This window comes from Piliocolobus tephrosceles, chromosome 5 (genome assembly GCF_002776525.5).
Source record: "Piliocolobus tephrosceles isolate RC106 chromosome 5, ASM277652v3, whole genome shotgun sequence".
Lineage (NCBI taxonomy): Eukaryota > Metazoa > Chordata > Mammalia > Primates > Cercopithecidae > Piliocolobus > Piliocolobus tephrosceles.
The window spans coordinates 59,026,723-59,048,956 of NC_045438.1; the positions used below are offsets into that span (position 1 = coordinate 59,026,723).

At 47.0% G+C, this 22,234-nt stretch overlaps 1 protein-coding gene across 3 annotated transcripts in view; it reads left to right on the forward strand.

The window, feature by feature from the left end:
* The window catches only part of ZDHHC14 (zinc finger DHHC-type palmitoyltransferase 14), a 312,504-nt gene that overhangs the window by 216,222 nt on the left and 74,048 nt on the right, over window positions 1-22,234 (forward strand). For all 3 annotated transcript variants that reach the window (XM_023206072.3, XM_023206071.2, XM_023206070.2), the window contains exon 3: window positions 10,249-10,407. In XM_023206072.3, the coding sequence (XP_023061840.1) occupies window positions 10,249-10,407 (159 nt within the window). The remainder of the gene's footprint in view (window positions 1-10,248; window positions 10,408-22,234) is intronic.

Here is a 22,234-nt window from a genome sequence, read left to right on the forward strand (position 1 = left end):
AGATCAGTTTGGTCCTTTTTTATGACTCCTTCGTCTGTCAGCTTCTGTATCATTTTATTGCAATTCCTAGATCCCTTGGATTGGATTTCAGCTTTCTCCTAGATCTCAATAATCTTTGTTGCTATCCATACTCTGAATTTTACTTCTGTCTTTCAGTCATTTCAGCCTGGTTAAGAATTCTTGCTGGGAAACTAGTGCAATTGTTTGGAAAGAAGACACTGTGGCTATTTGAGTTGCCAGAGTTCTTGGGCTGGCTCTTTCTCATCTTTGTGGGCTGGTGGTCCTTTAACTGTGGTGTAAGTTGAGTACAGTCAGTAGACTTTTCTGGATGTTTCCAGAGGCTTTGTACAAGGTCTTTATTTATAGTTAATTATTGTCCTTGGTTTCACATGGGGAGTATATTAGCAAAGTGTTGTTTTTGTTGTTGTTGTTGTTGTTTTTCGGTTTTGGGGTTTTTTTTTTTTTTTGGTGTTGAAGGTTTGGGCTTTGATACAGTCGATGGCACTTAAGCGTAATGGCCAGCAGGTAGGCTCTTCCTCAGCCACGCGGCTCCTCGGCATTTCCACATATTTGCAGCTGTATGCCCTCTCAGTGTTCTGAGGTGTAGGCTCCTCTCCCACTTAGGTGCTGGCTGCAGATCTCAGCTTGGCACTCCCGGGCTGCCCACTGCAGCTCTGGGGTAAGCTCAGGCTTTATATTCTGTCCCTATATTGGAAGCAGAGGAAGGGCCCTTAGCAGTGGTTGTAGCAGAAGGCCTTTCACTTCTGTCGTGGGGCTTCACCCAGCAAGAGATGCAGAGCCACGATCAATCATTGCAATTGGCCTGGGCTGGGGCAGCTGTGCTGTGGACTTAAGTGGAGGGGACCCTTTCTGGTGATGAGCAGGGTGAGTGGGTGGGTCCCAGGGGAGACAGCCTGGCCTCTTCTCCTTAGGGCAACTGCAGCTTGCTGGCAGTATGGTTGAAACACTCAGGGTCTTTGCTCCTTTCCCACTCCAAGGGCAGCAAGGCAGCATCCTTGCGGTGGCAGTGGCAGTGGCCGAGGAACTCTCGGTTGCCTCTAGGAGCTGCACCTCAGAGAACTGCTAAGCTGCTGGTCTGGATGGGAGTGAACACTGGGAGTGTTCAGCCAGGAGGTAGGGAGGCTGCACTGCTGGCCTGAGTTGGGGACTCTACCTCTTGAGGAGTGCGGTGGGGGCGGGGGGGCTCACAGGGAAGAGAGACTGAGATCCTCTCTGTATGGTGGCTGTGGTGTGCTGGAGGTGCCAGCATAGTGACTAGGCCCTTCATCCCTTCCCCAGCCCGAGGGCAGTTAGGGCAGTACCACTGCAGCTGCAATGGCAGGAAAGAACTTTAATCTACATCTTTTATAATTTGGGATTTTTCCTTTTGCATTGTAAGAAAGCGGAGTCCGGTGACTGTATATGGTAACACATAGACATTTGATCCCTGAATTTGGGGCAGGAATAAATCTGATGGGAGACAAATGGATCTATCAGGATGGAAGTGCTCTGTTATTCCTTCAGGAAGAAAAGATGATTTACTTGAAGTCACAGGCAGAAGTTAAACAGCTGATAGAAGGCCTCCGGTGAGCCCAGGAATTCTGTGTGAAACAACTTAATTAACAGGCAGCTTCCCATCCCTGAGCCCACACACTGCACAGCCCCAATTTCTTCATCCCCAGCTCCCTACAGGCTGATTGCAAGGGTAACACTAGATGTAGGTACTGTTATTATTTCTGTCTCCATGCCAACAACGTCCACCAATTGGTTGGGGGACTATATGAAGGAGGAGACCATTTCAAACTTTTACATACTCTTTCAAAATGCTTGTGTATAAAAATTTCCTTGAAAAATACTGACTTGTAGGCCGGGCGCGGTGGCTCAAGCCTGTAATCCCAGCACTTTGGGAGGCCGAGACGGGCGGATCACGAGGTCAGGAGATCGAGGCCATCCTGGCTAACCCGGTGAAACCCTGTCTCTACTAAAAAATACAAAAAATTAGCCGGGCGAGGTGGCGGGCACCTGTAGTCCCAGCTCCTCGGGAGGCTGAGGCAGGAGAATGGCATGAACCCGGGAGGTGGAGCTTGCAGTGAGCTGAGATCCGGCCACTGCACTCTAGCCTGGGTGACAGAGCGAGACTCTGTCTCAAAAAAAAAAAAAGAAAAGAAAAGAAAAATACTGACTTGGGACGGGCACGGTGGCTCATGGCTGTAATCCCAGCACTTTGGGAGGCCAAGGCGGGCGGATCACCTAAGCTCAGGAGTTTGAGACCAGCCTGGCCAACATGGCAAAACCCCATCTCTACTAAAAATACAAAAAAATTAGCTGGGTGTGGTGGCAGGAGCTTGTAGTCCCAGCTACTCGGGAGGCTGAGGCAGGAGAATTGCTTGAACCCAGGAGGCAGAGGTTGCAGTGAGCCAAGATTGTGCCATTGCACTCCAGCCTAGGTGATAAGAGCAAAAGTCTGTCTCAAAAAATAAATAAATTAATTTTAAAAAATACTGACTCATATATACTTGCCTAACTGCTAGAGGTTTTCCCCCCAAAATTCTAGTGTTTGACCCACTAGCTATTGCAAATGCCTATTATTCCTTTCTCAATTGCTGTAATAAACCACAAAGAGCAGCCCAAAGAGGCTGAGGCACAATTGTTGCCAACAACCAAAGGAAACCAAAAATACAAAAAAAAAAAAAAAAAAAAAAACCAAAACCAGAAAAATTGATTAGAGCAGGAACGCTCCCTCTGCTTCTCTCTTTGTGCCACATGACACAGGCCACAGGTGTTTGTGATCTCCAGAGATGAGAGAAAGACTTCATGATTGGCCACTGGCCTCAGGCTAGAACACCGAAGAAAAAGTTCCTTCGGTGCTAAGATTGGTATGTGAAGCCCTGGGTTTCCAGCCCCCTTGTTCCTTGTTCCCATCTGCCCTGGATGCAAGCGTGCCTGAAAGCCATGGGCCTAGGCAGTTGTTGGATGCATTGTGTGGAAGAAAGAACAGCGGGGCTCCCTGAGGTACACAGCTGGCCTCCTCAGCCGGCCGTTTTTGGGGGTGCCACCTGGCCATGCAAGGTTTGCTCTGGATCAGCAGCAGCTTGTGGACAAGTTTTGAAAGAGTCAGATCCACAGAGCACCTTGGAAAGGTGTCCTCTGCAAGGGAGGGGCTGAAAGCACAAGAGTGGCCTGCCTGGTGGACAGCATTGCAGCACTTGAGGGCCTGCGGCTGTGATTCCCAGGCAGGGTGGAGGTGCAGGAGCATGGCAGTCCTCCGTCTTGGGCATCTCCTATGTGCTAGACCCTGTGCTGGACGATGGGGACTTGAAAGTGGATAGGCCATGGTCACTGCCCTGGAGCAGCAGGAAGATCTGTAAACAAATCCTCCTGACATCATCGGTACTGGGTCTTCCCTCCAGCCTGTAAACACCACCAGCAGAGAAGAAGTCTGAGTTCCTGCTGTGTCCCCAGCTCAGAGCCCAGGGCTGGCCCACAGTAGAAGCACAATACAGATCTAGTGGCTGGATAAATAAACAAGGCAGGCGCAGTGAGAGCCCAAAGGAGGAAACAAGTAACTCTGCTTGCAAAGTGTTTTCACAAGAGAAGCTGGAACTGGCCCTGAAAGGATAGGATTATCTGCACAGACAGCAGGAGAGGGAATCCTGAGCAGAGAGAATATCACATGCAAATGCCTGGAAGTAGAAAACAGCATTGCCCGCTTGGGGAAACCCAAGGAGGCCACTGTCTTTTGAGCATAGGCCCCATGGAAGATCGTGCAAGGAGAGAGAAGGTTCACGGATTGTGTGCTGCATGGGAGGGCCTGAGTTTCTTGGTGGGACTTGCATTTAGAAAGCTGACTCTAAGGGCCAGGAGAACAGATCAGATCAGAATGGGTGGCAAGACAGGCTCGAGACTTGCTGTGCTCATCAGACAACCCAGCAGAGCCCTCCCAGGACCCCAGCGGCCCTCCACAGCCCCTGGTGCAGCACTGGCTTATAGTAAATCCTTCATAAGTATTGGTTGACTTTTTTCGTGGCAAAGCTGGGCCCCGAATCCAGGTCTTCTGATCCTTCAATTTCTTTTACATAAAGAGCTCTCCAAATATTTAGTCAAAGAGTTTTGGGTTTGGGTTTAATTCTTAAGCTTCAGTTTACTATCTTTTGAATTCTAGCTTTCAGCATTTCACCTCTTTGTAACAGAGGTTCAATCTTTTAAAAAGTGCACTTTGGAACTAAAGATCAATAGAGTTTATCTTCAGGAGTGCCAGCAAATACTTGCTTTTTCAAGTCATTGCTACTCAGAACTAGGCTATTTAAATAATTGTAGTGTTGAAAAGTTTGTCATTCCTGCATTTTAAAATAATCACCTTCATGATTCAGTTTCTAAACTTTTCTGATGAAATGAACACAAATGTTTGATTGAATTCATATTTTATAAAAGATATCAGGTCTAGTTTTTCTACCCATGTTTGCAGGAGTATATAGAGGCAATAGATTCCACAGCTGACATAAGGATTATTATTAATCTAGGCCTCAGTGGCACCCAGCCGGCATAAAGACCTGACCTTATCTTTGATGGGTTCAAAACCAGTGATTTCTATCCAGTGCTCAGGGGAAGCACACAGCCGTGCCATCTCTTTGTTCTCTCCTTATTACAGAATCAGTTGCAAGGCCTCCCTCTTCTTAAGGCCCCTGCTTTTGGAGCTCAGCGCCTCTCCAGATGCCTGTGACGTTAGTGCCATTTGATGGGGCAGCCACCTGGGGTGCCAGGCAGATGGGGCATCTGCCAAAAGAGGGTGTCCTGCTTGGCATGGCAAGGCCACCCAGAGTCCTTGGACTGGCTCCACAGCTGTTCAGTTATTCTAAGCAGAAGGTTTGGGCCTCAGGAAGAGAGAAGTAGAAGACCTGCTTCATCCTCCTGCCATAGCCGCGCCCTGCCCTCCACACTGCCTGCTGTCCCTCCAACCTGGAACTTTAATTTTCCATGAATAATTCATGGCCAGTAGCAGTTCAAAGCACTCTCCTTAACTCTGGGATTGTACTTTCACAAACACCAAAGCCTTAGGCTAAAGGGCTATGGCAGATTTCCAGATCTCTGACAGCCATTTAAAGAAGACCGAGGCTGGGCACAATGGCTCATGCCTGTAACCACTTTGGGAGGCCAAGGCGGGAAGATCACTTGCTTGAGGCCGGTTGCTCAAGACCAGCCTGGGCAACATAGTAAGACCCTGTCTCTACAAAAAAATTTAAAAATTAGGCTGGGCACAGTGACTCATGCTGGTAATCCCAGCACTTTGGGAGGCCAAGGCAGGTGGATCACCTGAGGTCAGGAGTTTGAGACCAGCCTGGCCAACATCTACTAAAAAAAATACAAAAATTAGCTGGGTGTGGTGGTGCACACCTGTAGTCCCAGCTACTTGGGAAGCTGAGGTAGGAGAATGGCTTGAACCTGGGAGGCAGAGATTGCAGTGAGCCAAGATCACACCACTGTACTCCAGCCTGGGTGACAGAGCAAGACTCCGTCTCTCAAATAAATAAATAATTTTGAAAATTTAAAAATTAGCCAGGCATGGTGGTGAATACCTGTAGTCCCAGCAGCTTGGGAGGCTGAGGTGGGAGGACCACCTGAGCCTGGGAGGTCAAGTGAGCTATGATAGCACCACTGCACTCCAGCCAGGGTGACAGAGTGAGACTATTTCTAAAAATTAAAAATATATATATATATTTTAAAGAAGACTGCAGGGAGGGGCATACCTTTTGGAGCCCTTAAATCATGACATGTTGAGTCGTGGGTACTGTCAGTGAGTGAGAGCAGCCCTGCTTGGGGGCAGAACGGCACAGCTCTCCAGATACCCTGAGCTGTTCTAAATCACCAAGTACTCTGTGTGAAAATGCTTGGGTATGGGTGTGTTCTGTGATGTGGCCCCTCACCCGACTAAGCTTGTTCTCTAAGTTTAGCTCTTTATCATGCAAGTGAGTGTATTTGAGTACATAATAAAGAGGCACATAGGAATGTGTGGACTGGGGAGTATTTACTGGCACCCCATAGTGGGGTTCTCAAACCTGAAAGTTTCAATCACTGAGGAATCTCAGTGAAAGGCAGATTCCCATTCGATAGTTGGGACAAACCAAGAATCTGCTTCTCTGCTAGGCTGTCAGATGATATGGATGCTGGTGGATCACTCTTGGAGCAGGGCTTCTCATCTTTGACTGCAGATTCCCATCTATATTACTCCATTTTCACTCTGCTATAAAGAACTACCTGAGGCTGGATAATTTATAAAGAAAAGAGGTTTTATTGGCTCATAGTTCCACAGGCTGCACAGGAAGCATGGCTGGGGAGGTCTCAGGAAACTTACAATCATGGAGGAAGGAAAAGAGGAAGGAAGGAAAAGAGGAAGGTCTTAAATGGCCAGAGCAGGAGGAAGAGGGTGCAAGGGGAGGTGCTACACACTTTTAAACAACCAAATCTCATGAGAACTCACTATCAGGAGAACAGCAAGGGGGAAAACCCACCTGCATGATCCAATAACCTCCCACCAGACCCCTCGTCTGACATTGGGGATTACAGTTCAACATGAGATGTGGGCAGGGACACAAAACCAAACCATATCAACGTCTCGGAGGAGTTTTTAGACATCTCAGTGCCTGATATGGTTTGGCTGTGTCCCCATCCAAATCTCGTCTTGAATTGTGATTCTCATAATCCCCATGTGTCATGGGAGGGACCCAGTGGGAGGTAATTGACTCATGGGGGCAGTTACCTCCATGCTATTCTCATGATAGTGAGTGAGTTCTCATGAGATCTTTGTTTGGCACTTCTCCTTCCTGCCACCATGTGAAGAAGGATGTGTTTGCTTCCCCTTCTGCCATGATTGTGAGTTTCCTGAGGCCTCGCCAGTCCTTCAGAACTGTGAGTCAATTAAACCTCTTTCCTTTATAAATTACCTAGTCTCGGATATGTCCTTATAGTAGCATGAGAATGGACTAATACAGTAAATTGGTATTGGGTAGTGGGGCACTGCTATAAAGATACCTGAAAATGTGGAAGCGACTTTGGAAGTGGGTAACAGGGAGAGTTTGGAACAGTTTGGAAGACTCAGAAGAAGATAGGAAGATGTGGGAAAGTATGGAACTTCCTGGTGACTTGTTGAATGGCTTTGACCAAAATGCTGATAGTGATGTGGACAATGAGTCCAGGCTGAGGTGGTCTCAGATGGAGATGAGAAACTTCTTGGAAACAAGAATAAAGGTGACTCTTGTTATGATATAGCAAAGAGACTGGTGGTATTTTGTCCCACCCTAGAGATTTGTGGAAATTTGAACTTGAGAGAGAGGATTTAGGGTCCCGGTGGAAGAAATTTCTAAGCAGCAAAGCATTTGAGAGGTGACAGAGCATAAAAGTTTGGAAAATGCAGTAAATGCAGTTTGGAAAATCAGAAAATGCCTAATCATGCAGTAGAAAAGAAAAACCCATTTTCTGGGGAGAAATTCAAGCTGACAGCAGAAATTTGCATAAGAAACAAGTTGCTGAATGTTAATCACCAAGACAATGGGGAAAATGTCTCCAGGGCATGTCAGAGACCTTCACGGCAGCCCCTCCCATCACAGGCCCAGAGGTCTAGGAGGAAAAAATGGTTTCCTGGGTCAGGTCCAGGGCCCCCCCTGCTGTGTACAGCCTATGGACTCTAACCCAGCCACTCCAGCCATGGCTAAAAGAGGCCAAGGTTCAGCTCAGGCCATAGCTTCAGAGGGTGCAAGCCTCAAGCCTTGGCAGCTTCCACGTGGTGTTGGTCCAGTGGGTGTACAGAAGACAATAACTGAGGTGTGGAAATCTCCACCTAGATTTCAGAGGATGTGTGGAAATGCCTAGATGTCTAGGCAGAAGTTTTCTGCAGGGGTGGAGCCCTCATGGAGAACCTCTGTGAGGGCAGTGCAGAAGGGAAATGTGGGGTCAGAGCCCCCACACAGAGTCCCAGCTGGGGCACTGCCTAGTGGAGCTGTGAGAAGAGGGCCACCCATCTTCAGACCCCAGAATGGTAGATCCACTGACAGCTTGCACCTTATGCCCAGAAAAGCTGAAGACATTCAATATCAACCGTGAAAGCAGCTGGGAGAGGGGCTGTACCCTGCAAAGTCATAGGGCAGAGCTGCCCAAGGCTGTGGGAGCCTACCTCTTCCATCAGTGTGATCTGGATGTGAGACATGGAGTCAAATGAGATTATTTTGGAACTTTAAGGTTTAATGACTGACCTGTTAGATTTCAGACTTGCATGGGGCCTGTAGCCCATTTGTTTTGGCCAATTTCTCCGATTTGGAACAGATGTAATTTACCCAGTGCCTGTACCCCCATTGTAGTTAGGAAATAGCTAACTTGCTTTTGATTTTATAGGCTTATAGACAGAAGAAACTTGCCTTGTCTTTGGACTTGGACTTGGACTTTTGGGTTAATGCTGGAATGAGCTAAGACTTTGGAGGACTGTTGGAAAGGCATGGTTGTGTTTTAAAATGTGAGGACATGAGATTTAGGATGAGCCGGGGCAGAATGATGTGGTTTGGCTGTGTCTCCACCCAAATCTCATCTTGAGTTGTGGTTCCCATAATCTCTACATGTCATGGGAGGGAACCAGTGGGAGGTAATTGAATCATGGAGGCAGTTACCCCCATGCTGTTCTTGTGATAGTGATCTCACGAGATCTGATTCTTTTATAAGAGGCTTTTTCCCCCTTTGCTTGGCACCTCTCCTCCCTGCTGCCATGTGAAGGACCTGTTTGCTCCCCTTTCTGTCGTGATTATACATTTCCTGATACCTCCCCAGCCCTACGGAACTGTGAGTCAACTAAACCTCTTTCCTTTATAAATTATCCAGTCTCAGGTATGTCTTTAATAGCAGCATGAGAACAGACTAATATAATGCCCCACACCAATGAAAGAATCTCTGAGGGCAGGACCAGGATCTCAGCAGTTCTGCTCAATGATCATTGCCCAGGATGAGTTGGTGTGGTGTGAGGGGCCTGAATGGGTGACGGGACTGATTCCTACCACTTTGGAAATTAACCAAAAGTATCTTGCAACCATCTCTGATAGTATGTGCTTTAAGAGGGTGAGAGTTAAAATGAACAGTTATCTTTAACGTTACCAGCTCTGACGCTCCCCAGGACTGATCCAGTCCCTTAGGTCTGGCTTGCATCTGTCAGCCAGAGTCTCAGCTGAAGGCCTCATGGAAGTTCTTGCTCTTCTCCATCCACCGTGTGCTCCTGTTCTTGACTGCACAGCCAGCTGCCCTAACTTTTTCTTGGCAAGGCTAATAGGGCTGTGAGGAGTCTAGGTGAAATGAAACTGGAAGTTTTATCTTCCCAGAGAGAGGGGTTCTCAAACCTTGCTCACATGAGAACAACCCCGGGTCATTCTGATTTAATGAATCTGGGACAGGGTTCATACCTTAGGGGAGTTTTAAAAGCTCCCATGTGATCTTAATGTGAAATCAGAGACTATAAAATCGAAATTTAAAAATTCTACATGTTTGTATTTTCATTGACATTTTTAGAACTGGTTCTAAAAATTAAAGGTGCTATTGAGATGATAAAATGTAGAAATGATTTTCAAAATACACATTTAATGATTTTTTTTAAATGTATTTTTCACAGTCTGCATTCTCCCCCTCCCATTCTATATTTAGCATTTTTGAGGAAGCCAATGGGAAAAGTGACGGGACCCTGGAGCTGGATTTAGAGTCCAGCATTCCCGTAGAGGGAATTAAGGTGGTGTGTTAATGAGGGCAAGGCTAGCAGCAGTAACAAGTAACACCCTAGCCTTCCCAGGTTTAAGGCAGGCGTCTGGTGCTCATAGACCTGTGCAGGCGGGAAGAGATCAGGGTGGCCCTCCTCTGTGCAGTCAGGCTACTCCCCAGCTGTGGCTCCCAAGGTGGCCCGGGGCCTCTCCTGCCGCCTGCAGGGAGGGGAGGGGGAAGAAAAAAAGGGGTGGGGCTCCACCGGGAGGGCCTGGCTGGGCGGGGCCATGTGTGCTGTGCTCCATTGGCCAGAGCTCAGTCACGTGGCCCCTGCACATTTGCAATGAAGGAGGCTTGGGCCCCAGTGGAGGACGAGTCCCAGAGCCCTGACCTGAGTAAAGTGTGGGCACCGGGGCCCTGCCAACCATTGTGCCTGCTGCGCTGGAGCTCACACTCCAGGCGGACGGGTCCTGCCAAGGCCGAGGGAGGCTCTGAAGGTGTGCGCTCTTTCTCTTCTTTTCTCCACAGATATCGCAAACGGCACCAGTTCAGGGGGGTACCGCCCGCCTCCCAGAACCAAAGAAGTCATCATCAATGGCCAGACCGTGAAACTTAAATACTGTTTCACCTGCAAGATTTTCCGGCCCCCTCGCGCCTCCCATTGCAGCCTTTGTGATAACTGCGTAGGTAAGTAGTGCCTGGGCGGAGTCTGGCAGGAGCCCAGGTCCTCCGGGTGGGCTCTGCGCCTCTCCAGCCCCGCGCCACGGAACACTCAGTAATGGTTAATATTTCAGCACATTTGCATCTTGCTACTGATTGAGTTCATCGGGCCTAGAGTCACTAAATCTCTTTTTTATTCTCTTTACACCCTGCACCACCCTTGGCTGCGCCTACCCCAGCACAGGCACCAGAATGGGGTCCTCTGTCTCCCAAGGCTGCCAGGTCAGCAGGCACTTGAAATAAAGTCATGTCGCCCCCAGGCCCCTCAATTGCCGCAGGGCTGGCCACACACCTACGGGAGGCACCCTTGTGCAGTCATTTGTCCCGACTCCTCAGAAGGGCTGGGGGCGTTCAATCCCCAGTCCTTCTGGGGACAGGAAAAGAGGCAGGGTCCGGGAGCCTTCTCCTTCCGGGGCTGGAGTTAAGATCTGTATTCTTCCCGGAGAGCACCAAGGCCTCCCCTCTCTGCTTCCCAACTTCCGCCAGGACAGGCTAGGGAAATAGGCAGAGGGAACTGAGAGCTCAGAGGTCTGCAGCTGTAAGGCTGGGCCCTACCACTGGCCCAGCACTGGCCTTCTACAAGTGACCCGGGCCCAGCCTCTGGAATTATTTGGCAAGCACCTCTTGTCACTGCAGACTGAGAGCTGCTCCCCACACCCACTGACCCTCTTCTCTCTGTGGCTGGAGCTGCCTAGAGATGAGGTTGGCAAGGAGATGGCAGAACACCCAAGTGACAGGAAGGGAAGCAAGTAGGGGACAAAAGCTTTGCCACAGTGGGGAAGACTCGTAGCCTGCCTCTAGCGGAAGTGACCAGGGGTATTCCTGGGAGAATAAGCAATGGAAACCCTGTTACCTTATAACTGAAAGGATAGGAGTGCGCCTCAGAACAAACCTAACTTCCCTTAGTAGCACAGCATTGATTGCCAACACTCTTCGGGAGTCTTAGAATTTGTAGTCTCAATTCTTCTTGAGAAAAATAAGATTTTATAATGTACGTCCTGCTGTGCAAAGCAGTCTTCCGTTTATTTGTCTTAAATTAACTTTACCCTAACTTTAATAATCTGTAGTTTGGCACAAAGCTCATGTTTTCGCTGTCAGGCCTCGTCTTGGTTTTCTTAACGTAGATAAATTACTTTCAGCCTTGCCTCCCCAACAGAACCGTGTGGAATGTGTTCTGTTTCTCCCATGTAGGAAGTAGCTGATAGTTAAGAGCATGGGATCTGGCACTGCACAGCCTGGGTTCAAATACCAGCTGTGTGACAGGCAAGGCGCTGAAACGCTGTGTGCCTCAGTTTCCTCTTCTCGGTAGTGGGGTTGATAACTGCCTGCCGCAGGGGATGGTGGAGAGAATAAATGAATGAACAGGTGGAAAGTGTCTGGCATGTAGCAAACATTCTGTAATTGTTAGCTGCTGGTGCTCTTGTTACTCCTCCTCCCTTGATAGTTTTGATTGGCTTTTTCTGGACAATGTCTTGACTTTCTGTAGCTGCAATGACCAAAACTACACCTACTTCTCCATGTGGGGGCACACCAGGGTTTCTACGAGGACACATGACAACCTTTGTTTGAGCACCAATACCCTTCCTGGTGACACCAGCCCCAGTGTCCATTCCATACTTATCTTGGGGACAATTTAAGCTGAAGGAGCACAGCATCTTAAATGTCTTTGGGAGAACCGTCTACCTGTAGGAGTTCTCAGCACCCTTTCTTGGGTTGTAATTTTGACCTCCAGGCCTATGACATGATGGGACAGTGTGTGTCTTACACTTGTGCACATAAACTCTTCTGTCATTCTGCAAACCTTCTCTGGAGGTCTAATGCCTTATTCTAGTCTGTATTTTGATAGGTAGGGTGTTGTTATCTACAAAACTAAAGGTCTTACTGGGCACTTCCTTCTCTTTATCGTTTATAAAACTTTTTACTCATTTCTAAACACCCCCAGTGTTTCCACTCATTTATCCTGTTTCTTGTCTCTAGGCTAGATTTTTTTTTTTTTTTTTTTTTTTTTTTTTTTTTTTTTTTTTGAGATGGAGTCTTGCTCTGTCATCCAGGCTGGAGTACAGTGGCGTGATCTCGGCTCATTGCAACCTCCACCTCCCAGGTTCAAACAATTCTCCTGTCTCAGCCTCCTGAGTAGCTGGACTACAGGCACATGCCACCATGCCCAGCTAATTTTTTTGCATTTTTCTTTGAGACAAGGTTTCACCATGTTGGCCAGGCTGGTCTTGAACTCCTGGCCTCAAGTGATCCACCTGCCTCGGCCTCCCGAAGTCCTGGGAATACAGATGTGAGCCGCCGTTCTCAGCCTAGGCTAGATTTTTAATCACAGTCAAAACTTTCTTCTCAGTCTCCTGTGACTTACTGTTTTAAAATTCCTTTTGGATTATTATCAGACATGTTCTGAAAGTTCATATAATCACATTTGTTCGCTCCCATTGCCCACAGGTGTTTGTGTCCCTTAAAGAACCCTGATGAATGAAATGTAAAAGCCCCTTATCACAACTATGCCTTTGCCTTGTGACAGTGTACTTCTGCATGTGAGCGTTTCCAGTAGGATCCTCTCCTGTGTACTCTACCAGCCATGAACCTAGAAGCCACCAGCCTATAATAGGCCAGGAGCCAGGCCTCCACCTTTCTGGTAAATCAAAGTCATGGTGGCCACCCAGCATCCGCAACTGAACATGGTGGTAGTCTATATATGGGAGACCCAGAACTGGAAGGAGAAAGGGAAAGGAGAGGAAGTGGGGAAGTTTGGAGCAGGGTCTAGAGGAGGAAGACTGGAGCCCAGGAGCACATCAAAAGCTGCAGCCTCTGAGTGGTGCTCAGGGCCAGCTCCGTGGGGGATAGGTGAAGAAGTAGCATATGAGTGATCTAAAGTAAAGCTGCCCACAGGGCTCCTCAAAACACCACCCAGTGACTGAAACCTGCATAGCTTCGGTTTTCCGGTTAATTACGGGACACTTGGGCCTTTGGTTGACTGATGAGCAGGACAGCAGATTGAACCTTCTGCATTCAGGAAAATAGAGTTGAAGGCAAATGTCTCCCACTGAGAAGTGTAATTGCAGAGTTAGGCATGATCTTATTTTTAGATGGAAAGTTTTTACTGAAATAATTCTTTTTGCAGCAAGGGAAATAGCACAGTGGTATGCTGAAAGCTGAGGTGGGAACTTGTGGCTTCCCTTACTTTGTAATGAGTGGGTTTGAGCTGGTCCTTCCCAAGCACAATAAATAAATGTCATTTGGCATGGGGGAGGAGAGAAGAAAAATGCAGCTTCCCAAGCCATTCAGAAGAGCAATTTTCTTTGCTAAATAAGTTTGAAAGTCATAGGGGCCTTTTCAGTTGAAGACTGAGGAAGGAGCTTTCTCTGGTCAAATACAGAGTTGGTTGGCAGACCCCAGTGGTTGGGGACCTGGCTCGGAGAACACAGAGGCCAGGGCTGAATCCTGGTCCACTCATTGAGTAATACTGGAACCTGGCAAGTTATCTGAATGTTCCCAGCTGTTACCACATCTGTAAAATGGATGTGATCCTAGTGCTACCCTGTAGGTTTCTTTTGAAGGTTAACTGAGATAGTGCCTACCACAGCACCCAGCAGACCTGCGGCACACTGAGGGGCCAGTAAGCGCATGGCTGCCACTGATTTTCTCATCAGTGACGGGAATGCCGCCGTCAGTGCTCCCAAGTAATTGATTAAAACAAGAAGCGTCTTCAGAAAGCAGTAGGAATCACCTTGTTTCTCTGTATCTGGAAGGATTTAGATGATCTGCTGTGATCAATGTGAATATGTTTTCTGTCTCTTTCTGACGTTGTCCCTGTTGCCTGTTTCCATCTGTCTCTTCCTCTGAATCCTTGTCTGTCTCTCTGGTTCTGAGTCTTGCCATCGCGTTGCTTCTGCACATGTGGAACACAGCATTTCGGGTTGTTTATTTATCCGGGCGGGCTTTGAGGTTATGGAATATTTTTAAACAACCAACAGCTGGGGCCAGGGAGCCACCTCTTCTCTCTCAGATCCTCATATCCCTCAAATCATTAAAGCAAGAGAAACTGAAGGAGCTGAAGAGGCAAAACATGGGCCTGTGAGACCCTCTCAGGCTCACTACGTATGTCCTAAAGCCCCAGGTGCATGCTACCCTCGTTTTTCTGACGGGGAAGGCCCTAGGAGGGATGTCTGTCCTCTGATGGGCCCTAGTCCAGTGTCAGAATGGCCAGCAGCTTTCGCTGGAATGGGTGTTTTTAGTACAGCCTAGACCTGTAATAAAAAGGGATTTACATGTACTAGATTTAATCACACTCCGTGGACAAACTAATAAAAAAGTTTGCTAGACAGTAAGATGAAACACTGCCAGTATTTGCAAACCAGTTATACAAGAGTCTACCTTACTCTGACCAGACCCAGGCAGCTTAGTCTAGAGACTCAGAGGTGGCCTCTGGAGGCAGCTGCAGCCTGGGTCCCAGCCCTGCTGTCCTGTCTGGGCACAGGGACTGTCTCTGCACCTGCGATGCCACATCTGGAGGGGCTGTGAAGACAAAGGAAGTAGTACATGGAGCCCTCAGGCCTTGCCAGCCCCGGGGGGCACCAAGCAGCACCAGCCTCCTCCCACATCCAGGACGTGGCCTGGTCCCTTGTCTTCTGTCCTGTCATTTTTGGTGTGGGTGCCACAAAGAACCTCCAGGCGCCCTCTGCAGGGACTCAGTGTCCAGTCGCTTTTATTTCTGGCAGGACTTTCCCACACTCTTAACTCCTTACAAGCTCCCTTTCTCATTCCCCCACCTCTTTCTGGCTGTGCTCTTCCTCTCCTGGGCACTTGACTTCATCTTACTGCACACTCTGTCTTCTGTCCCACAGTGTCTCCCCCTTGTTGCTCTCACTGCTTCCTCTGTGTGGGGGTTTCTGAGCTCAGACTGCAGATACCTTGTGTGTTGCATACACTCTGCTGTGTGCTGCCCTCAAGAACCCAGCCACTGCTTCACAGTTGTGCATTAAGAGGTTGCACATGGCAGAGATTTGGTCCTGTAGCTGCCTTCTGGTGTGGATTAGCACTTGGCAATGTTTTTGTAACTATTTGGGTATGATGAGGGGGCTATTAATTTCCCATAGGAAAGCAGGTCATTGGAGGGGAACAGAGGGAGCTGAGATTTGTATCCTTGTTGGAACCAAAACAGACAGGACTTTACTGATTCTCCTGGTTTCCAGTATCTCTTCATTTCACCAACACTGAATAAGCATATATGTGTTAGGCACTGTGACAATAACTAGGTATGTGAAAATATGAACCAGTCCCCAGGGATCATTATTAAGAGCAGACCAAGGAGAACTCAAGGCAGACAGTATTGTATTTATCATATTACACAGGTTAAAGTGTAATTTTATATTGATTAAGAGTAGAATAAAGTCACCAACATTTATGCACCAAATAACATTGCATCAAAGTATATAAAGTAAAAGTTGTTAGAAAATGCAAAGGTAGTTTGTTATATACATAATGCTAGTGAGAAACAATAGCATACGTGTCTCAGGTCAACAAACTCTAAATAGAGTATACCAGTGTATAAGTATAATAAATATACGTTGAACTTCATTTTTACAAAGTGTACTTACCATGTTCAACCATTCATGGAACATTTACAAAAATTAATCATATTAAGCCCAAAACACTTTCCAACTTTCTAAAGGCAGATATCACACTGAAAATGTCATCTGATGAAACGATAAAACTAGAAATGAATCACAAAGATAGAAATGCACAAACATACCTAATTGTAATGCTTTTTAAAAAAAAAAATTTAAAACACTGTTATAAATCTTTCTAAAGCAGCTTTTTAAAGAAGCTTTTAATAAATCTTGGGTGACAGAAACTTCAAAACTGCAGTTGTAAAATATTTAGAAAATGGCAGTAAGAACAATGCAAAAGAAAACCATGCCATTCAGAATTCTACATTTTAAACATGAGAAATAGTTAACCTAAGCAGAAGAGGAATTAACCGGAAGACTGTCAGGTTGCTGGTAGAATCAACAAGTAGGCTGGAGAATGAGGCTCAGAAACCAGGAACAGTGGAGGAGGCTGGGTAGCCCCACACAGCCTGTTGCATCTGCAGAAGGATGTTGCCGGAGGCAAGTGCCACAGGTAGGACGTTTGTGGCACCACCACTGAGTTCCCTCTGCTGCAGCTCTCGACTTGAAACTCTGACTGTCTTCAAAGACCATAACTTCGGATTCAGACACCTGGGCAGGAGCCCTGGCCTGTTTTGTTGCCACACCCAAGCAGACAGCCAGGCGAGGGTGGCGACTGCCCTACACTCAGCATCTACAGTGAGGTTGGGAGGGTGGGGCCCTGCCTCCCACCTATTTTGGGATTCTCCCCAAACAGGAAGTTTACTTTAATGGTGGATGGCCAATGAAATAAAATACTTCAAAAAGTCTAGTACACAAAACAAAACTGAACTTAGAAGCAAATAAATGAACAAAGCATCCATCTCCAGAAGGCAGAAAAAGAGCAGCAAAATAAGGGAAACCATAAGAAAACAATGACTTAGAAAACAACAACCAATAGGACGCTGAATCTAATTCTTTAGAAAACAACCAACCAAGGGATTAATGTCTGATAAGACAAAGAAAATAACAAAGTGGAAGTAGCAGATTCAAATGACACAAAGATAGGTGAGATTGTTTTCTATAATTATTCGGAAATATTTTGCATGTTGTGTAACTCTATGCCAATTGATTTGAAAAATTTCAGTGAAACATGATTGTATAGGAAATGGGTCAGGGAATGAGTAGAAAACTGAAATTGATTACTAAGAATAAAAAACTGAAAAGTTTGATGAAGAATCGTGTGAGAAAGGTGCTGGGCCCAGACAGCGTACTTCCTATGTTCTGAGTGGTGTCTGAGAGCTTCGGAAAGGTTGAATGGTTTTTCAGTTCATTTCACCAAAATAGTGTAACCCTAACACCAAAACCTGACAAAAATAACATGCAAAAATAAAACCCCCACCCTTATGTATAAACATTACAAGCCAACATGAAGACATAGCAAACTTAATCTAGCAGTATAATAAAGAATTAGTCACAACATGGAAGGGTGTATTCCAGGAATGTGATTATTTTTTAATGTAATAAAACTATTAGTATATCAGTAGGTCAAAAGATAAAAGGTATGTATGATCATGATAATAGATACTTAAAAGGGATTTGATAAAATGTGGCATTTGTTTCATTTTTTTGTGTGTGACAGAGTCTTGCTCTGTCGCCCAGGCTAGAGTGCAGTAGTGCAATGTCGGCTCACTGCAACCTCCGCCTCCCGGGTTCAAGTGATTCTCCTGCCTCAGCCTCGTAGCTGGGATTACAGGTGCACACCACCATGCCTGGCTAATTTTTGTATTTTTAGTAGAGACAAGGTTTCATTATGTTGGCCAGGATGGTCTTGAACTCCTGACCTCAAGTGATTGGCCCACCTTGACCTCCCAAAGTGTTGGAGGTGGGTGGATCACGAGGTCAAGAGATCAAGACCATCCTGGCCAACATGGTGAAACCCCATCTCTACTAAAAACACAAAAACTAGCTGGGCATGATGGTGTGCCCCTATAATCCCAGCTACTAGGGAGGCCGTGGCAGGAGAATCACTTGAACCTGAGAGGCAGAGGTTACAGTGAGCTGAGATCGTGCCACTGCACTCCAGCCTGGGGACAGAATGAGACTCTGTCTCAAAAAAAAAAAAAAAAAAAAAAAAAATAGAATGCATTCAGGCTGGTCACAGTGGCTCACGCCTGTAATCTCAGCACTTTGGGAGGCCAAGGTGGTCCAGTCATTTGAGGTCAGCAGTTCGAGACCAGCCTGGCCAACATGGTATAACCCCATCTCTACTAAAAATCCAAAAATTAGCTGGGTATGGTGGCACGCACCTGTAATCCCAGCTACTAGGAAGGCTGAGGCAGGAGAATCGCTTCAACCTGGGAGGCAGAGGTTGCAGTGAGCCGAGATGGTGCCACTGCACTCCAGCCTGGGCGACAGAGCAAGACTCCATTAAAAAAAAAAAAAAAAGAATGCATTCAGTGCCACTGGGAGCAGTGTGCAGGTTCTGGGAGAGCCCAGATTCCCCAATTGGTCCCTATGCTGAGTTGCCAAGGCTAAGTAGGAGTTACTGGCCAGTGTGTGGACATACCCAGGGCACTGAACAGTAGGATAGAAGCTCAGGGATGTTCAGGGGAGGCAGGACATCCAGCCTGGCAGGGGTTTCTGAAAGTATCAGGAAGGCTGGGCTCCTGAGCATGCAAGGAGCTGCTTACTCTTCACCTGCCATGAGGATGCTTCCTCTGAGTTTTCTGGAGTGCTCTGTACGCGGGCTGGGTTCTGCTGCTGCTGAGGGCTCCCGCACCTTCATGCTAGCCTGTCAGTTTTGTCTAAGTGTCTGGAGTTTAGTCCTTTCCTTGTGGTTTAAGCAACAGGTCCTATAACCAAATTTAAAAATCGACGAAACAATCTAATCCGTGCTTTTGGGTCCAAGCCACCAGTCATGTCTGCACCCTCTGCTAGTCACTGAGCTCTCTGGAAAGTTCCTGCATACCCCAGACAGTGGGGCCATCATCCCCCTGGGTGTCTGAAGTGGATGTTGCCACGGCTCACCGCAGGGTGGGACGTCCACAGTGCTTCATAGCAGTGCCAGGGCCCAGGGCTGGACATGGAGAGTCAGGTGAGGAATCCCGCTGTCTCTGTGGAACACTTTGTGAAGCAAGCGTTTACAGTGAATCCAGAAGTATTTAGGGACTGGCTGCTATGTGCAAGTAGAGGACAAAGAAACTTCACATAGGTTCCCTGCCCTTAAGGAGTCTTCCACGTAGCCATGAAAAGTTAACTAACATCATAAAGAAGTATTTGACAAGGTTGTAGCACTCAGGATGGTCGTTTTAGACCAATTCCCATAAAGGGGAGAAATGGGAGAAAAGGTTGAAGAAATTAGCTGGCAGCCACACTGAGAGGCCCTTGGATGCCCGTCCAGGAAAGAGGGCTTTGACTCAGCCACTGGAGCACAATGCTTGAGCAGGAGATTGAGGGGGCTGGAATTCAGCCCTAGGAGGACTGATCTAGCATCCGAGTATGAAGTGAGTTGATGACAGGTGGTAGGTAGCTGTTGTCTGATGATGCCATATTACAAGCACCCTCGAAAACCTCTGTAGCCCTTAACAAGCAGCATTTCTTTTTCTCATGTGCCTGTGGGACATCTGGGGCAGCTCTGGGGACTGGGCAAGGCTCGGCCCTGGGCATTGGTCCAGGTTCAGGTCTCCTCAAATGTTTTTCCAGGACCCAGACTGAAGGGAGGGCAGCTACCTATGGTACCGGCCACCATAACCAAGAACTGAGACATGCAGTATCCCTTACAACCTCTGCCTGTGGCGAGGACTCCATCACCCAAGGAAGGCACACAGCATGTCAGTGGGACAGGGAAGGGCACACCACCTCAAGAGGGAGAGAAGTGAATACGGTTGGCTCTCTGTATTCACGGGATCCACATCCATGGATTCAACCAACCTCGAATCAAATATACTAAGAAAAAAATTATGTCTATACTGAACAGGTACAGGGGAGGCTGAGGCGGGCAGATGGCTTGAGCCCAGGAGTTCAAGACCAGCCTGGGCAACATGGCAAAACTCCATTTCTACAAAAATTACAAAAATTAGCTAGATGTGGTGGCGGGCGCCTGTAAGCCCAGCTACCCAGGAGGCTGAGTCAGGAGGTTCACCTGGACCAGAGAGGTTGAGGCTACAGTGAGCCTTGATCATGCCTCAGCTTTCCAGCCTAGGTGATAGAGTGAAATCCTGTCTTAAAATAATAATAATAATAATAATCTAGAGTTGACCTGAAGTATACTGGAGGATGTGCGTAGGCAATATGCAAACACTACTCCATTTGTTAGCAGGGATTTGAGCATCTGTGGGTTTTGATATCTGAGGGAGGTCCTGGAAGCAATCCCCTTTGGATACAGAGGGATGACTGTGTTTACTAGAACAATACAGCCTCTCACATGAGGGAAGACTTGAAGACCCAACACCAGTTATTTTCTAAGAAGCAGTTGTGTATTTGTTACATCTTTTTTTTTTTTTTTTTTTTTTGAGACAGAGTCTTGCTCTGTCACCCTGGCTGGAGTGCAGTGGCACGATCTTGGCTCACTACAACCTCCGCCTCCCAGGTTCAAGCGATTCTCCTGCCTCAGCCTTCCAAGTAGCTGTTACTACAGGCATGTGCCACCACACCTAGCTAATTTTTGTAATTTTTGTAGAGACAGGGTTTCACTATATTGGTCAGGCTGGTCTCGAACTCCTGACCTCAGGTGATCCACTCACCTCGGCCTCCCAAAATGCTGGGATTATAGGCATGAGCCACTGCGCCCGGCCCAACACAGTGCCTTACTAGGTGCCCAGTAATCTCTTGTTGACTTGAGTTGCCTAGAATTGAAATTGGCTTCCAGCAATGGATATGGGAGTTAGGGAAGCAGAAGATGAAACATACCTTGCCAGCCCTGAAGTTTCTTCTTCCGAGATATTTGTAGCTGTGTCAGCTGATCCAGCTGCTCTCTGTTGGGTGTTGGCAATAAATGTTTCACCAAATTCCACCCACTATTTCTAGGAGTTGGGCAGAACTGAGCTGTTAAAGCCTAGAAACTTCGATAGTGAATAATAACCCATGTGCCTTAGTTTTGAAAGCTTAATATGTGTGTGTACATTTTTTTAAAAAGAGCTATGAAATAATTAGGTTTGCTGGAACAGGTTAAGTTTTATTTTGTTTTAAAAAAGGTTGAAAAGTATTTTAAATAAAAGACTAATTGAAATGGAAACATTATATCTTGGGAGAAGCAAGAAGAAAGTGTGTTTAATAATCTAGTAATGTGCCTTTGCAAATGTAATGATTATCTTTTTTAATTAAATAAGTGAAATGAATACATAGAAACTATTTGTACTAAGATAGCTCTTCCGTTTTCATAATACCATCCTTTATTTATGTTCGGATTCTTACATTTGGAGGTAATCTTCTTTGTGTTACCAAGCAATGGGCTGGAAAGTATCACCCCCATTTGCTGTGGAACTCAGGTTCAGAGAGGGCAGAGACTTAACCCCGATCAGACGGCAAGGTGAGAACTGGAAGGCAGCCTCCCAGGCCCTCTGTGAAGGTTCGTTATGGTTCATGGACTTAGAGCAGACAGCCACTCAGTGGGCCTGAAAGCGGACAAGCAGCAGGTGGACAAGTCAGATTTTAACATGTGAGGAAGGCTATGACTTCTCCCCCAGTCCAGCAGGAACATTGTAGTGTGTCCAACAATTGGTGTCAACTGTGAATGAGACTCTGCGTGGGCACAGTGGGTGGAGGGCGGGGGGCATGCAGGAGAGGAGAGGAGGATGAATCACATGTGGTCACCAGCCTGTAAAGGCTTTTGAAGACTCCAGGAGGAGTAGAGAAGGTAACCATCTGTTATAACCCGGCTGAGCCCAGGCAAAGTCATAAATAAGCTCAACTTGCTAGTTCTTCCCCCAGGATTATCATGAAGTTAACAAAACAAGATATATGTGCTGAGTACTTTACATGTTTAAAATTCTCTCTTAGGTGTGTATGAAGATCTCATTGCTCTCCTGAAATTGCACTACCTGCACATTTTAGTTTTCAGGGTAACACAGGCTGGCTGTGCTTTGAACTGGGCATTTTCCCCTTCACGGTTCCCGTGAGCTCTTTAAGATCTGAGGAGAGGTTGGGAGCAGTGGCTCATGGCTGTAATCCTAGCACTTTGGGAGGCCAAGGTGGGTGGATCA